Source organism: Carettochelys insculpta, chromosome 2 (assembly GCF_033958435.1).
Source record: "Carettochelys insculpta isolate YL-2023 chromosome 2, ASM3395843v1, whole genome shotgun sequence".
NCBI classification, from domain to species: domain Eukaryota; kingdom Metazoa; phylum Chordata; order Testudines; family Carettochelyidae; genus Carettochelys; species Carettochelys insculpta.
The window spans coordinates 3,747,538-3,765,149 of NC_134138.1; the positions used below are offsets into that span (position 1 = coordinate 3,747,538).

Below are 17,612 nucleotides of genomic sequence, written 5' to 3' on the forward strand. Positions count from 1 at the left end.
AACAGGTTGTGCAGCAGCAGCCAGGTCCTGCCCCTCCCCATGGGCCAGGCCTGAGTTCTGAGTGCAGAAAAGTCGCTGGCACAGGCCAGGCACCGTGCCTGGTTCCTCACGTCTGCCCAAGTTCCCTCTGCGAGCAGCCACAGCCCCAAGCAGGATGGGCCTCTTGTGTGCTCCAGCTGCGAGCGGTCGGGCACTTCAGATGCTCTTACAGAAGAGCTTGTGGTGCTGCGTGACTGCGCTCAGAGAGGTGCCCGGAGGGCCAAGCCAGGACTCACCCACGCCCCGCTGGTTGCTGCCGCTCAGCTGCCGGCTGCAGAGCCGCAGCTCACGCACGTTGGCAGAGACCCGGGCCCACGTGGTGCTGTCCAATGGGCCTCGCACCCTGCAGCCTGCGGGAAGGAAACAGGCCGTTGTAGCCACTGTGGCGCACTGAGAATCCTGGACCCGGCCCAAGAGGGGACAGGCTGGGTGACCCCCCTTGTGCCCTTTCTATCAGCTGCAGCCCCTCGCTACTCCAGTCCTGCCTCCTCTGCTCTGCTCTGCTCTGCACACCACTACGGAGAGAGAAGCAACTCGGCAGCGCCAGCCAGGCCGGGGGCTCTGCTGGATCAGGAGCAAAACTCCAGGGCTCACAGCCTGCCCCTGCCCCCTCAGGATCACCTCTCAGTCCCTCCAGCGAGGGCAGTGTGATGCTCCCCCGGCCCTGCCAGGTGCAGGGAAGCAGGACCCCTCCGCAACCCAGGGATCTTGGAGCCCTTCACCCCCTCACCTGCCAGGCTGAGGTATTGCAGCCCCTGGCACCTCTCCCTCAGCGCTGACAGCAGCATCTGCAAGCCCCCACTGGTAACCTCTGGGTTCGCAGACAAATCCAGGGAGATGAAAGTGGGACAAACCAGGAGGCACCGGGGACCAAGAGAGTCAAACAGCCCCATGCCTCTCGGCTCACCCACAATGCACCGCTGCCCCATGGCCCACCCACTCCCTGTGGGCTAGGTGTTAGATGTGCGGTGTGCTGGCACTGCAGCCTTGGAGCGAGACCCCCAGGGAGCACAAGGTGCGACAGGGGAGGGAGGCAGCTGGACAGGTGAACTGCCTGTGAAGTGCAGTAGTAGAACCAGCAGCTCCACCCGACCACCAATCCACGTACGCCCGGTTCTGGAGGCAGGTCCTGCCGCTCACCAGGCCTCCCACCCAAGGGCTTGTGGCTCAGACTCCCTTCCCGCTCCGCCTCTTTTTACGGGAGGGGGTTCACCTGGTGGCCCAGAAAAGCACAATGCAGGGACAGAAGGTGGCCAGGGGGCTAAAGGCGAACATGGCCACCTTACCTCTCACTCAGGCTCTCTTCCTACTATGTCCCCATGGGCTGGCTGCTGGGCCCAGCCACCCCACGGCTCCTACCCAGCAGGAGATCACTCCGCATAGGACCCAGCTGGGTGAAGGTTGGTGTGACACACCCACCCCATTACCTTCTGCCCCACAGCAAAGCCCCTGGCCCAGGGACCCCAGCGCTGCCCCTTTACCTGGCCAGCTCTGCGACAGCCTCATCATTCAGGTGGTTCCCAGAGAGAGCCAGGTGGGTGAGCGCACATCCCTGCTGGAATGGAACGGGGGGGGCTGAGCCCAAAGCCACACACCACAGCTGAGCCAGTCAGGGCCGAGCCAGCTGCGTGAGAGGCCCACAGCCCCAGGACAAAAGGGGCTCCCCTGCCACGTGCAGAGCTCCTGCAACTCCTGCAGCCAGAGAAGGGTTACTGCAGGACCCCCTTGCACCCGTACCTGTGTCAGGCACCTGACCACCGGATCCACGAGAGGCTCGCCTAGGCGGGCCGCCACCGAGCCAATCTCCAGCTGGCTGAGGGTGGCGTAGGGCAGACTCCTGAGCAGCAGCTGCAGGCCGCTGGAGCCCAGGGCATTGTGGGACAAAGCGAGGGTCTTCAGGTGCACAGCTCCTGGGCCAGGGGCATGCAGGAGAGACAGTGTGTTAAGAGTGAGCCAGCTGCCGTCTGGCCCGGGCAGATAAAGGAGGCTGGGAGCTTGGCGGAGGGCCTGTCCATAGCTGCCTAACTGGAAACTCAGGCACCCAACAGGCCTGCACTGGGAAAGAACGGCAGAGCAGGCTGCTGTGGGGCAGACCTGGCAGGGAACCCAGGGCGTGGTAGCTGTGGGGCAAGACTGAGGCAAGCCCAGGCCTGGGTAGCTGCGAGCTGTGGGGCAGAGGCTGGCAGAGAGCGGACAGGACAGCGGTCCGCATTCTTTCCATGAGTGGAACCATCCTCACCCCCAAGCTGTAGGCCCCGTCCCAGTGAATGGGGCCCTCCTGGCAGTGCCTCTGTGTCACAGGGGGGCCTAGCCTGTAGACCGTGGCGCTGGGGGAGGGGAGCCACAAGGGAGGGCACCACCTGTACCATGAGGCCACGCCTGCTGTGCCCCCACTCGGGGCTGGGGGAGTGCAGGGGCACTTACCTTTCAGGCTGTTGGCCAGCAGGAGGCGCTGGTGCTGCCCAAAAGCCTCAGAGAAGCCACAGGCCTGCAGCCGGAGCGTGGTCAGGACCGGGCAGGCTCGAACCAGGCAGGCCAGGGCCTCGCAGCTCTTGTCCCCTAGGGGGTTCAGGCTGAGGTCCAGCTCTTCCAGGCTCTGGAACAACAGGGGCGGAGGAGTCACCCCAACCTGCTGGGCTCTGCCCTGTGCCACCAGACAGCCGGGGCTGCACCCCCGCTGGGAGGACCACAGCGACAGCCTCAGCCCCAGAGAAGGGACGGAGCAGCAGAGCCCCCCCCATGCTACAGGGACCCTCACAACCAGCCCCTCCCCAGAAGGACCTAGGAGCAGGCACCTTGGCACCAGCACGGCCACAGCTTACTCCTCCCTGATCCGGGGAGCCCCTGGTGTCCATCAGGGCAGCCCTGGCAGGAGCTCATCAGGGCCCTTTACACCAGCAGTGCCAGAGCCGTAGCCCAGAGCGCCAGGATGGGCAGCTTGGGGGTCCCCGAACCTGCTTGTGTCTCCGGGGTTCAGGCGGGAGGCCGGGGCCCCTCCCACCTGCCTTTGAGGGGAAGGGAGGCGCTGGACACACCCACAAGCCAACCTGGAAGACCGCTTGGGAGGGCAGCCCTGCTGCCAGCGCGCGGAGCCCCTCAGCACCGAGCTGGTTGGCCGACAGGTCGAGGAGGGCCAGGCTGGGCATGGTGCCCAGCGTAGCCAGCAGCTCGGCAGCCAGGCCATCGTCCAGCCCCGTCCCAGCCAGCCGCAGCTGGCGGATGGAGCTGTGCAGCTTGAGGGCACGCAGGAGTGGGGTGAGGTGGGGTTGGTGCAAGGAGAGGCCACAGGTGCTGAACGAGGGGCCCGACTCCTGCAGCTCCATCATCTTCAGCAGAAGCCGGTGCTCGCCTGCAACAGGAGTCCATGAGGGAAGACCAGTCGCTGTGGGGCACCCAGACTGACGAGCTCCCAGCCAGCTGCTGCCTGGCCGGGGCTAGAGCCAAGCAGCCAGGGAGAGGGTGGGGGGCAGCCGCGACCGAGGACACCCTCCCCCTGCCCAGCACCACGTGGGGGGCAGCCGCGACCGGGGGCACCCTCCCCCCGCCCAGCACCACGTGGGGGGCAGCCGCGACCGAGGGCTCCTGACATTGCGCACCGTTCAGCGGATGCTGGACAGGTCTTCCCCTGGCATGTAGCACGGCCCTGGGGGTGCCAATCTGTCCACCCGAAGCCACATTCCACCTCTGTCCCCTTCCGTAGCTGGGCCAGTGACCCGGAGACTGAGGAACTTGCCCGAGGTCACACACGCAGATGGTGGCACAGCTGTGCCCAAGCCCCCTGGACCAGCCTTCCCACTGGAGCCCCTCCTGCCTGTCCCCCCCACGGGCGGGGTGGCACTCTCCCCAGCCGGCTGACCGCCCTGAGGCGCTACAAAACCCAGCGAGACCCTGTACATCCAACGGTTCCCACACGCAGGCAGGCAGCAGGGTCCGTGGCATCCCCTTACCCACGGCCAGGCTGCAACAGGCCTTGCGATACCGGTCGGCGAGCGGGGGCAGGTCCCAGGACTGCACCTCTGCCAACACCTGCAAGGCAGACGAGAGCCCTATGGGTGGGAAGGAAGGCCGGCTGGCTGGGCAGCACTGGCAGGCTCAAACACAAGGGGAAGGGCATCGCCAGTGAGGGGTGAAGCCAGACCTCCGAGCTCCCAGTCATCTGGGCCCTGCCGGTTGGTGCAGAGTCCACAGTGATGGGCCCCACCACGACCCTTCAGCGGCCTACAGGGGGACCTGGTGGGCTCAGCCCTGGAAGCGCCAATCCTGGCTCGGGTGCCCCTCACCTCCTCGTTGCTTTGCAGGACGTCCACGATGAGATCCTGGGGAGCCAGCAGTGCCCCTTCCTTCTTGAGGGTGAGCTGGGGCAGCAGGCCACAGGCCTGGTAGTGGCGCTGGGCCGCCTGCTCTGCCAGCCACGCCACCGGGCATCTCTCGAGGCCACTGCAAGGGAAGGGAAGGGAAGGGAAGGGCTGAGCCAGAGCGCCCCACCAGAACCAGGCCCCCAGCCCGCCCTCCCAGGGTGGGGCAGGAACAGGGCAGCCCCCCCAGTGGCAGAGGGGAATGGCCCTGTTACCCCAAGTCTCTGACCCCCTGGCGCTGCCTGGGAGCTGGACCCCTCCGAGGGTGCTGCTAATGTTGCCCCAGACCCGGCTGGGGGGGCAGGACTCCCGGGCTCTGGGCCATGCTGGGAGGAAGGATGCAAGGCGGCTCTCACCTGTGGGGCACGGGGATGAGGAAGACGTTGTCTTGGACCCGGACCCGCACTCGGATGGGGGGTGGCCAAGTCGGGGCTGCAGCCAGCAGTGGGGCCTGGGAACAGGAGAGGGGAGTCAAGACCCAAGAGACAGCCCAGGGGACTCCCTTGCTGTTGTGCACCCCCAGCACCTCACCTGTGGGGCCTCTCCACTGCCGTCTACGGGCCTCAGACCAGCGGCTGGCTCCGGAGCCACCAGGGCCTGGCCCCCGCGGGACCGACCCAGCGACATCCTGTCCACTATCTGGGTGAGGCGGCTTTGCCGGGCCCTCCTCTTCTGGGGCAGAGCAGCTCGGAAGGGGGCTGCGCCGTCGCTCTCAGACCCACTGGTGCCCCCTGAGTCCGAGCCCGACTCCCCCGGGCGCCGGTGGCTCCTCTTGCGGGGCTCCCGGCTCGCCCCCAGGTCGTCCTCCACCCAGTCATCCCCCACGTACTCCTCGGCTGGGATCAGGGACGGCCTGGCAGAGGCCTCGGCCGGCACCGGCTCAGGGACCTGGCAGGACTGGGCACTGCCCACGCCATGGATGGCTGCTTCGTACTTGGCCTGCCCGCCCGAGGAACCCCGGCACCCGGCTCTCCTCCCCCGGCGCCCTCAGGCTCAGGAGCCGCTGCCTCTTCTTGACGGGCCACAGCGGGGTCATGCACTCGTCCAGCTTGGCCCAGCACTCTGGCCCCTGCCCGCCACGCTGGGTCAGGATCCTGCAGGGCGCAGTCGCCTTCGTGGAGGGGCCCCCACTCTGGGGCTGGGGGGCCACAGCTGAGTGGGGGGGGTGTCAGCGGCTCAGAGAGCTCCGCATCAAACAGCTGGCTCTGCGGCACATCCTGTGGGGGCTGAGCCACCTCTGCTGCTGGGCGGGAGACAGGGAACCCCGTGAGTTGGGCCCAGCCCCCAAGAGATGCCCCCCACAGCACCACTCCCACCCGGCCTCACCTCGCCCCACCACCGCCTCCTTGAGCAGCTGCTCCTTGGCTCGGCAGCGCTGGCGCGTCTCCTGGTCCAGGTCCCGGCCGTACATCCTCACCCACTCCCGGAGGGTGCCCAGAGGGCTCAGGCCCTGCGGCGGATAAGATGGAGGGGCTGAGCCTCAGGGCCGCCCCCAGAAACCCCACAGCTGTGCAGGGGTGCCGAGCCCAGCGCCCGCCCACAGGCCGCTGCTCCCCCACCTTGGCGTTCCTCAGCACCGCCGACGCGCCCCTCTGGAGCAGCAGCTCGGCCACGTCGAAGTGGCCGCAGTTGAGAGCGTCGTGCAGGGGGGTGATCCCCTCGCAGCCTGGGCCCCCGGGGTCATCGATGGAGGCACCACGCTCCAGCAGCAGCCGCACGATCTCTGGGCACAGGAGCCGGCAGTTACTGCTGGGTGGCAGCACCAGGGCCCCCTCCAGCCGGCCCCCATCACCCGTTCCAGCCCCTGCCGTCATCCGCCCCCCACACCGACACCCTCCCACCCTCCTCACCACTCACCCAGGTGCCCGTGGTTACAGGCCTCGTGCAGCGGGGTCCAGCCGCAGTAATCCCGCGGGTTCAGGGGGTGGCCCTGCCCCCAGGAGGAAAGAGACATGAACAGGCATGAGGGTTACGTGGGGGCCAGGTGCCCTGCTGGGCTTCATGCCAACTCCCGCAGGATCTCCCCCTCCAGCTGCCCTCCCTGCGGGCCAGGCCGGGAAGCTGCCCCAGTGCCCAGCGCCTACCTGGCTCACTCCCACGCGCCCTGCAGGCAGGACACACTTGCTGAACGCGTCCCCTGCTGGGGGCTGTGAGGGCCAGAGCAGAGGGACGCCGCGACCCCAGCCAGCCGCCCAGCTGCCCCCACGGGCCGACGGAAGGTACCCCAGGGCGCCCTGCCCGGGAACGAGGAGCGGCTCCCACCTGCTCCAGGAAGAAATGGACCCGGCGCAGGTTCCCATCGATGCAGGCGCGGTGCAGCGGGGTCTCACCCCGGTCGTTGCGCCGGTTCCACTGCAGGGCACAGGGAGGGCGGAGGCGGGGTCAGCACTGCCCGGGGGCCCCAGATCAGAGCCAGCCCCCTCGGCCCCCCGCCCCGCGCAGCGCCCCGGGATCCGGCCTCGCCGGCGCAGGAGCTGGAGCGACGGCCCCACGGGGCGAGGACGCTGCGCCCAGGCCCAGCCTCACCTTGGCGATCCTGCGGCGGCCAGGCACGCTCTTGCTGTAGCCGTCCAGGTCATCTTCCTCCCCGTCTGGAACGCACAGGCCTGAGTGAGGCACCCGGCTCCAATACAGCCCCCACCCTGCCAAAGGGGGGCCCGCGCCAGGCAGACGCGCAGGGCTACAGCCTCACCCGGCCGGGACTCGGCTCCGGCTCCCTCCCCGTCCCCCCCAGCCGTCCCACTCACCGCTCTCAGACAGCTCCAGGTCGCTCTCCTCCAGGGGCTCGCTGCTGTCCTCCTCCTCCTCCTCCTCCTCCTCCTCCCCCCAGCTGTCCCCGGTGCTGCTCCAGCCCTGCGAGCGGCACAGGCCCTGAAGCCTGGCCAGCATGTCGGGGGCCTCAGGGCGCCCCCACTTCTGCTGCAGGGGGTGAAGGTGCTGTAGGATTTGCCGCTGGGGGGGTGAAAGGATGGGCTGATCACCCTGCCCAGCCGCAGATGGGGTTGGGCGCTCCCAGGGCTGCTAGCCCAGGCCTTGTCAGCTGGGGGCGCTGGCCTTTAAGGCAGTCCCCAGGCCCCCCGCCCAGGCCTGAAGGGGCCCTGCAGGGAGCAAGGCCAGGGCACTGACCATTGGAGCAGCTCCCAGGTCCCCCAGCCCCTGCCTAGCCCAGAAGGAGCAGCTCCCAGCACTGACCACTGGAGCAGCTGCCAGGCCCCCCAGCCTGGCCCAGCAGACAGGCTATGAGTGAGGGGAGGACGCTGGCTAGGCACTCTCGAGTCCAGCCCCAGCACCACAGCTGCCCTGGGCGCCTTTCAGCTCCGAGCCCCGGCACCCCACGCCCGTCCCCTGCCTTTCTGCTGTGCTGGCGCAGGAGGAGCCGGGTGCAGCCTGGGCTCCCCGGCAGGTGAGCAGCACGGTCCCTCCCGGGCATGTGCCAACAAGGAGCAGAGCCTGGAAGCGGGAGGGGGCCAGAAACCAGCACTTTCGGCCACAGGCCCTAGCAGGGAGGTGTTGTGCGTAGGGCGGGGGGCTGGGAGGACTCCTGGGTGCCAGTCTCAGTTATCGCAGGCTCGGGGGACCCCGGGAGGGGCACTGCCAGCTGCCCAGCCTGAAGGGGGTGCTGCAGGCGAGCACTGGCATCCCCATTGGGCAGCAGCTTTGGGCCCGTCCCCTCACCTGCAGCCTGGGCTCCCCAGCCTGCTCCGCGCACCGGAGCGCGCTCTGAAAGCAGGGCTCCAGGGCCTCGTAGCCTTCGCCAGCCTCCTCCCTGGCCAGGGCGATGTTCAGCCAGGTCTTCCCCTCCTGGGGCACACAGACAATGGGATTAGCTTCCCCCCACCAGTCCAGCTCCACTGGCAGGGAGCCCACCCAGGGGCACGGGGTAAGTGACAAAGAGCAACTCCTTTGCCATCCTGACTCTTACGCCTGCCCCACGCTCCTTCCCTGCTCCCGAGCTGTGGGGCCCAGCCAGGCCCTGCTTGCGAGCTGAGCTCCCCTCCCGCAACTCCCCAGAGCACGGCCAAGCCCAGCACGGGGTCCCCAGGCCCTGCAGGGTGAGACCGGCGGGCAGAAGGCAGAGCCCAGGCCGCCCCCTCACCTCCAGTGGGTTTCCTCGCCGCAGCGCCAGCTCCGTCTGGTAGTGCTGGACCGCCCGGCCGGGCTCCCTCAGGTCCGCAAAGGTGGTAGCCAGAGAGACGTGGATCACAGCCAGCTCCTGCTCAGGCTTCTGCAGGGACTCGGCGTAGCGCAGCTGCCAGAGACACCGTCCACAGCATGCTGTGCCCGGGGTGGCCGCCCGCCCCCGCAGGGCTCGCCCAGCCCCATCCCTGCTGCCTGCAGGAATCTGAGCGGGTGCCCCTGCCCTCCGGCCAGAGCTTGGCAGCACTTCGGCGGCTAGGAGGAAGCGGAACCAGCCCCTTACCATGCACGGAGCCCAGCCTCCAGGCAGCCTGGTCCTCCCCCAGCCCACAGGCCGAGAGCAGGGGCAGCCCTCACCCACCTGCCTCTGGTAGAACTCCACCGCCCGGCGATAGTCCCCATGCTTGGAGAACAGGTCCCCCAGCTGCTCACACAGGCCCAGGGCTGTCTGCAAGTCGCCGGGCACTGCCTCCTCCAGAGCCTCCTGCAGATGGCTGACCTTCATGGCTGGGGGAGAGGCCAGCAGTGTGAGTGGCATGCACCGGGGGTGGGCTGGGTTCTTCCCCCTAGAGGCTCAGGGCAGGTAGGGGAGCCACAGGTGAAGGGGTATGTGGGGACCAAGGTCCCCCTCACCCAACCCAGCCTGCAGGCCTCTGGGACAGTGAGCACCTGCCGAGTCCCCTTCGCTGCCCCCCTGGGCTGGTGCGGGGTCAGTGTCAAAGCACCGCCCTGTGGTGCCACTGGGGCTACGTCGGGGACGTGCCAGAAGCCCTGTCAGGAGTGGCCTGTGCAAGCGCGGCCCTGCACCCGAGAAGCCGCGGCACCTTTCCCTGGGCGTGCCTGTGACACGGGGGTGGGGGGGGCGGGCACCGCCCCAGGAGCCACAAGCCACACAGGGCTGTGAAGGGGAGGGGCTGCACTGAGAGCCAGAGGTGGAGAGCTCCCAGCCCCAGTCAGCCTGGGCTGAGCCCTGGGGAGTGACACCCAACCTCCTCCCGGCCAGCTGCACAGGCCACTGGGTCCCCTCAGCCCCCCCCGCGCCGTGTCACAGGGAGCCCCAACCCGAGCCCCCTCAGCGTAACGCAGGTTCCTGCGGATGCTCTCGCGCTGCTGGGGCTGCTGGGAGCCCAGCACGTAGGCCTTCTTCAGCGAGCGCCTGGCGGCCACAAAGTCCCCCAGGCTGAGGAGCACCTGCAAGGCCCCAGGGCAGCAGGGTCAGCAAGGGGAGGGGCAGAGAGGTCCAACTACCAAAGGGTGCTGGCCTGGCGGGGGGGAGGGGGCTGTCCCCTTGCTGGCCATGCTGGGTGGTCAGGCCCCAGGGGGAAGAGCTTGGGGGCCAAGTACGGGCTCCCCGCTGCCCTCACCTGGGCGATGCCGGCACAGCACTCACTCTCCATGCACTTCTCCTTCATGGTGTGGGCGCAGTCGCGCGCCCGCTCCAGGCAGCGCATGGCCTTGGAGTGCTGCCCCTCCCGCAGGTGGATGTGGCCCAGATTGAAGTAGGCCCGGTACAGGTCTTCGTAGAGGTGAGTCTGCCTAGAGGGAGACGGGTCACCCCCAGGGTCGCCCGCCCATTCACGTCCTCAGGAAACCCCTGGGCCCTGTGCCCCCAACTGACACCCCCCAGCCACAGCACCAGCCGGTTTCCTGAGCCAAACGGCTGCAGCCACCAGCAGAGGGTGAACCCCAGGGAAACACAGGAGCTCTTCAGAGGGGCCTTCGGCCTATCAGCACCACCACCCGCCCCCCCCAGGGAGGGGCCAGGGCCTTACTCGGAGATGAAGATGCTCTTCTTGATGTACTGGCTGCACCTGGCCTGGTCCTTCATGCTGTAGTACACCAAGCCCAGGTTGAGGTAAAGCCGGGCCCTCATCTCACTCAGCTCCCGCTGCGGCACCTTCCCTGGGACAGCCAGAGCCAGCCCGTCACCCAGCCGGCTCCACAAGGCAGAAGCTCCAGGGCCAGAGAAGGGCTGGACAGGTCCTGGACCCCTCACCCTCCAGCTGGCCGAATGAGCTGAGCAAATTGTCTTCCAAGGGATGGGGTGGGAGTGCTGGGAGGTCCCTACGGAACAGTCTCGGGCACGGTCCTGGCTGCCCTGCTGTGGAACCGAGAGGTCAGAAAAGGCTGGAGGTCCCTGAGTGCCCCTGCATATCCCACAATCCCGGCGGCGAGCCTAACTGGGCCTTACAAGCCAGCACGAGTAGATGGGAAGCCCGGATGAAAGCCTGAGGGCCTGCCCCTTCCTGGCCAGGCCAGGGAGTTCCGGCTCGGGGAGGGGATGGAGCTCAGGGACCAGGGACATCCCAGATGCAGGCTCTGGGGCAAGGACAAGGGGTAAAAGGTGGGGACTTAGACCGTCTGGTCAGACAGCCAAGGCAGAGGCCGACTGGTGACCCTCCCCAGGGCGCACCACATCCCAAGCTGATGTCTCCCCTCCCTAGCTCCGTGTCCCACAGCTCCCAGCCCGGCTCTCACCTTCCAGCTGCTCCTCCAAGATGGCCAGGCTCTTCATGAAGGCCTGCTCCGCCTCCCAGAGCGCCTCCCCGGCCTGGCCGCTCTCCGCCACGAACATGTAGGTGCGGCCAATGGTGGCCCAAGCCCTCTGCTGCTCAGTGTGGTCGGACACAGCGCAGGCCAGCTCCAGATGCTGGCGCTGGTGCTGATGGAGCAGGAGAACAAGAGGGCGCATGAAACACCCCAAGCCCCATGGATCTGGGCTGGCTTTGAATTGGGCCCTGCAAGGCTGACAGCTCAGGGGTTACCACTATGTGCCCTAGTGTTCCCTTTTAAACCCCTCCAGCCATTCTGTCGCCCCTCCTCTGGCTTGCTGCCCCTCTCACCCCGTGGCCTTTGGCGGGGCTGAATACTGGGAAAGTAGCTCTCAGCCCAGCTCCTGGGCAGCCCCAATCCCTGCAGCTGATTATCCCCCTCTCCCCCATTACCTTCAAAGCAGCTTCATAGTTCTCCAGCTCAGCCAGGCGCTCCCCAATCTTCCGGTGGGCCACGGCACAGCCGATAATATCCTCCACGCTCTCCAGGAGGCGCAGCTCCTCCTGGTGCTCCACCAGCGCCTCTCGGTACCGCCCTGCCGGGAGCAGAGAGACACTGGGGTGACGAGCGAGCCAGCTGGCTTCCCAAGGCACAGCAGGGGCCCCTGGGATGAGGCGCACCCACTCCATCAGCTACAAGAGCAGCCAGAGTAACAAGCCCGGGGCGTAACCCCTCTTGGGGCTCAGAGCTGACATGCACCGGGGACTCAAGAGCACATCTCCTATGTTAACAACAAGAAGTCCCGTGGCACCTTATAGACTAACATATTTTGCAGCAAAGGCTTTCGTGGGCAAAGACCTGCTGCATCACATAGAATCAGAGAACACTAGGACTGGAAGGGACCTTGAGAGGCCATCGAGTCCAGCCCCCTGCCCCAATGGCAGGACCAAGTACTGTCTAAACCATCCCTGATAGACATCTATCTAACCTGTTCTTAACTATCTCCAGCGACAGAGATTCCACAACCTCCCTTGGCAATTTATTCCAGTGTTTGACCACCCTGACAGTGAGGAACTTCTTCCTAATGTCCAACCTAAACCTCCCTTGCTGCAGTTTAAGTCCATTGCCTCTTGTTCTATCCTCAGAGGCCAAGAAGAAGAAGTTTTCTCCTTCCTCCTTATGACTCCCTTTTAGATACCTGAAAACCGCTATCATGTCCCCCCTCAGTCTTCTATTTTCCAAACTCAACAAGCCCAATTCTTTCAGCCTTTCTTCATAGGTCACATTCTCTAGACCTTTAATCATTCTTGTCGCTCTTTTCTGGACCCTCTCTAGTTTCTCCACATCCTTCCTGAACTGCGGTACCCAGAACTGGACACAATACTCCAGCTGAGGCCTAACCAGCGCAGAGTAGAGCGGGAGAATGACTTCTCGTGTCTTGTTCACAACACACCTGTTAATGCATCCTAGAATCATGTTTGCTTTTTTTGCAACAGCATCACACTGTTGACTCATATTTAGCTTGTGGTCCACTGTAACCCCTAGATCCCTTTCTGCTGTACTCATTCCTAGACATGCTCTGACAAAGCGGTTCATTGCCTCCAAAAGCTCATGCTCCAAAATCTCTGCTAATCTATAAGGTGCCTCAGGACTGCTTGTTGTTCTCGAAGTTACAGACTAACATGGCTCCCTCTGTGATACTCATCTCCCATGTTGTAGCGGACGGCCTCTGATTTTCTAGCTACAGGAAATACAGTGGCTCTAGCACACTTGGATGGCAGCAGAGCATCAGACAAAATTAGCTACATGCAATGTTAGCCAAACTGGAGCACTCTGGGATCAGCCCAGGAGCGTACAGGGGGAGAGAACAGGCTTCAGGGGGTGAAGGCAACAGGCTGTGCCGAAAGGTAAACTGGCAGAGGGCAGGGATGCTCCTGGCACAGCTCCTCAGAGATCCGACACGAGCCCAGTTGTACCATATCTATTAATGCCCAAGGCAGGAACAGCAGGAGTGCACTGATGGGCTTTGCTGCAGACACAAGTCAGGAAGGGCGCTCGCTCCGGAGGAGGATCGGCATGGTAGGCAGGACGATCGGGGGGATCTCAAAGCCTGCAGCAGAAACGAGGCGCTGCTCAGTACGACAAAGAACAAGGTGCTTGGAGTGAAGGGCTACCGATAGCCGGAGGCTCATCAGCTGAAGTGAAGGAAGGTGAGAGAAACCTGGATGCTTTGGCTGGTTATAGGGTGACTAAAGCCACCTATGCAATGCAGCCACACAGCAGGCAAAGGCACAGTCTCTCCAGCAGAGAGAGGACCACGTCCATGACTGGTGACAGCTGGTCTGGAACACGAAGTACCATTTCCTGAGCACAAAGGGGGACTTCACCCCAGAGAAAGGCAGAGAAGAGCCACTCAGGTTGTTGAGGAAGGCAGAGGTGACTGGAAGAACTTGGCTGGCCTAGCTCGCAAAGAGAAGGCTGTGAGGGTGTCCCCCGAGTCTCCGGTGATACACCAAGGAGGTCAGGCCCAGGCTGGGGCCAAAGCAGGGAATGCAAGGGACAATGCTGGCCTGAGAACAGAGAGTCTTGAGTAAAGTTGGCTGGCACAAAGGAGAAGGTTTCTAACCATTGCAGGGAGCTGTGGGGACGGAGGCCAAACAAGATTCAGGTTAAGGAGAGAGCTAGACGTCACAATGGCAGGGAGTTTCAGGCATGGGGCGTTCTTCTTCAAGAGCAGGGCTCAGGTCACAGGCCAGGATCATCGCACTGAATCGGCTCCCTGCTGGGGGAAGGTCAGCTGTGTGGCAGACACAATCTCCTGGGGGCTGGTCCCAGCCCATGGATGTACCATCCCTGCAAAGAAGAGCCATTCCAGGCCTGCTCCCACGGCCAGGAGCCCTCCCCAGCCCAGCCGTCACAAACACAGCCAGACCAGCACCGACAAAGACAGCCTAGAGCATTGCCCAGTGACCAACTTTCCAACGGTGGCCCCAAAAGCAGGGCCTCCAAACCTTCCTCAGGACGGCTCTCCCGGACCCATCTCTCCCAGCGTCAGCCCTGGCCACGAGAGCCAGACAGCAGTCAGCTAGCCACCCTTTGCCATTGAGAGCCAGGCCCTGGGACCCACTCACCATGTCTGGCCAAGATCTCCCCAAGCTGGTTGCAAATGGCAGCTTCCTCCTTCAGGCTGCCACTCCTCCGGGCCTTGTCCTTTGCTTTCTGGAGCACTGGGGGGCCAGGGGGGGCGGGAAGAGAAGAACATCAGAACCCGGTCAAGCTCCCACAGCCTGTCAGCATCAAACCCCTCTGGCGCAGAGTCATCGGCCCTCTAACTACGTGCCCAGCTCAGGGCAACAAATCACAACACGCAGGATTTCCAATTACCTCCACCACCATGGAATCTGACCCCCAGCCTGGCTGCATGCTCCCTGGGGGAGACAGGAGCTGAGTCCCAGACAGATGGACAGGACTGTCGCAGGGTAGTCCAAACCCCCTCACCCCACACTGCCCAGACCCGTCTGGGAGCCTAGCTCAACGATCCCACCTATAAATGACCCTCTCTCTGGCCCCACATGTTGACCCACACACCCTCAGCCCCACCCACCTCCACCCTCTCTGACACCCTCCTGCCTCCCTGCCACACACAACTGCAATATCGCCTTCAAATCCCGCACCCCCTCTGCCCTTGCCAACCTATCACCCACCTGCCTCTGACTCCCCCCATCACCCGGCCCCCTCTGCTCCCCCATCACGCCCCCGATGGTGCACCCCCTTCGATCCCCCCATCACCCCACACCCCACTGCCCTGCCCCCATCACCCCACCCCATCACTGCCCTGCTCCCTCTAACCTCCCATCACCCCACACCCCACTGCCCTGCCCCCTCTCACCCCCCATCACCCCACACCCCCCGCCCTGCCCTGCCTCCATCACCCCACCCCACACCCCATCACTGCCCTGCTCCCTCTCACCTCCCCACACCCCACTGCCCTGCCCCGCCCCCTCTCACCCCCCATCACCCCACACCCCGCCTCACCCCCTCTAACACACACTCCCTAGAGCTGGAAGGGACCTCTGGAGGTCATCTCATCCAGTCCCCTGCCCTGGCATCAATTTGCCCCAATCCCTCAATGGCCTCCTCAAGGCTTGAGCTCACACCCCTAGGTTTAGCAGGCCAATGCTCAAACCCCTGAGCTATCTCCCCACCCTAATTAACAGACGTTACTCATAACTTTAACTATAAAAATTATACGTGTACATAAATAGATTTTACAGGTCCAGGGGGTTATAACATTAAAAATGATAGGTCACAAGTCATTTTTTGTTCAAAACATTTCTGAGTTATTCATAGGTGTGTTCATAACCCTTTTTCCGTAAAGCGTGGGGGGGATGGTCCGTCACAACAATATGTTTAATCGACTCTCTGGGTAACTTTTTTAGTGCGTCAACAAAAGCAGAGAGAAGCAACTGATGTCCACAGTCAACAATCTTATCTGGTGGCTAAACTGTGCTGCAGTCGGACAAATGCAAGGGCGAAATGACAGAACCCGGAAAAAAAAAGATTCGAAGGCTGTGCACTTTTAAAAATGAGTGGCTGCAACTCCCAGAGTATCAGAATTGGCTTATAAAGGCAAGTGAAGACTCAGGATATTGTTCTATTTGTGACGTTCAATTCACAGTTAAGTTTGATTCTGTAAAAGCCGTCAAGCATCATGCAGAAACAAAGGGTCACAAAATCAAAATACAAGGACAGGTGTGGTGTAATGCTAGCAATAAAGTCTCCGTAAAGAGTAACAATGCTGAAGAACAACGCATATGCGCAGCTGAATTGCTTTTAACATATCATGGAGTTAAACGCTACCACAGCTACCGTTCTCAAGATTGTGGAAATAAACTGTACCCCTCCGTTTTCCCTGATTCCAAAATAGCTTCCAAAATTCACTGTGGAATGACAAAAGTAGAAGCTTTGATCGAGGCTGTATTAGCACCACATTCTTTAAAACTGGCTGTGCGAGACATTGGATCAGCACCTTTCTCAATCTCAGTGGATGCTTTTAATATAGGGAGCATGAAACTATTCCCAGTTGTCATCCAGTACTTCAATAAAGATAAGGGAATCTGCACATCACTCCTAGACTTTCTTGAAGATGCAGATGAAACATCAGAGGTGATTGTAAAGAACTTACGGAGTTGTCTTCAAAATGCCAGTCTGGTACAGAATAAAATTGTGGCATATGGAGAGAGAGATTTTGAAGAAAATGAGTCTGGTTTTGTGCACCTAAAACAAATGCTGGATTTACCAAACCTTGTACCAACACATTGCAGCACTCAGATAGTACACAATACAGCAAAGCATGGCTTGAGAATGCTCTCTTACGACGTAGAGTGTTTGGTCCTCAAGGTCTTCAGTGAAGTCTTTGCACTAGACGAGAATAACGGTGAACTTAAAGAGTTCTTTGATTTCATGAAGACAGACTATACAGAAATCTTACGCCAAGTACCTAAACGTTTTCTGGCCCTTTTCACTGCCATTGACAAGTTACTGAAGAATTGGCCAGCCCTCAAATCTTACTTTGTGAGTAAAGGGGAGGAGGATGTGAACTGCACAGTCTGGGCCTTTCTTTCTGAGCATAAGGACATAGCTTCCAATGATGAAACTATTACACTTCCTGAACTGTACATCTACTTTGTGCATAACCTTATGAGCCAATTTACCAGCACCATAAAGGTTCTTGAGAGTAATTACCTTCAGGTAACTGAACTGTATGCTACATTCAACAAGCTGAGAAGAGAGATTCAGAATCGACAAGAGAAAGGTTTCTATGGGTACAAGGTGATGCAACTCTTGAAAAAGCTACACCCTAACGAGCAGAACACCTTTATTGGAGACGCCCAGCAGACTTACATGCACATGCTCCGGTATCTAGAAAAGAGGTTTGATTTCAGTGAAAATTCTTTCTATAAGTTGTGTGCACCGCTCAGTCTGGACAGGCCTCTGGAGCTAGACAAACTGTGCACTTTGATGACAAACTTGGACATTCAAGTGGATGTAGATGAACTTTTCACAGAAGTGTCTGTATTGAATGATGCACTACCAATCCTAAAGGGTTCAATAATTAATGCTGAATCAGAACAGGAACAGCAGCAACATGAACGCCACCATCAGACCGGCAGCTCTGAAGTCTGGGTAGAATTCTTTAAGTGCTGCGAGGCCCCGAACTTGCTTAGAATTGTGCAGCGTGTGTTTGCTGTTCCAGCCAGCAACACCTTTGTGGAACGCGTTGTTAGCGTAATGAAGAATTTGTGGGCCGATGAAAGGAACAGGCTCCAAACAGACCTAGTGAAAGCTGAACTGTTTGTGCACTTCAACTATAAAATGACATGCGATGAGTTTGCTGGATTTCTGCAGACAGGGACAGCTAAGGAGCTCATGGCGGCAGCAGCCAATTGTGAGATGTTTTAATTGACATTTCCCACACCGCTGTTTGGTCTAGACTAATGCTCCCTCTCATTTTTCCCATCTGTGTGCAGAATAAATTTTGTTACGTGCACTGATGTATGTGCAAGGATGTGCACCACCAGTTAAAAA

General features: G+C 61.8%; 1 protein-coding gene across 1 annotated transcript; it reads right to left on the minus strand.

Annotated features, from left to right (window-relative positions):
- Nucleotides 1-195: 195 nt before the first annotated feature.
- Nucleotides 196-13,786, minus strand: LOC142009378 (tonsoku-like protein). The gene is made up of 26 exons (XM_074987344.1): nt 13,717-13,786; nt 11,510-11,619; nt 11,010-11,193; nt 10,304-10,484; nt 9,896-10,067; nt 9,594-9,722; nt 8,893-9,030; nt 8,491-8,643; nt 8,070-8,195; nt 7,142-7,346; nt 6,921-6,985; nt 6,657-6,746; nt 6,252-6,324; nt 5,954-6,117; nt 5,711-5,844; nt 5,329-5,488; nt 4,964-5,282; nt 4,751-4,925; nt 4,320-4,476; nt 3,987-4,065; nt 3,120-3,388; nt 2,464-2,668; nt 1,777-1,949; nt 1,525-1,594; nt 770-907; nt 196-389 (listed from the first exon to the last, which is right to left on the minus strand). Exons 1-26 carry the CDS (start codon nt 13,784-13,786, stop codon nt 196-198), a joined length of 3,933 nt encoding a protein of 1,310 aa, XP_074843445.1.
- Between the last annotated feature and the right edge of the window lie 3,826 nt (nt 13,787-17,612).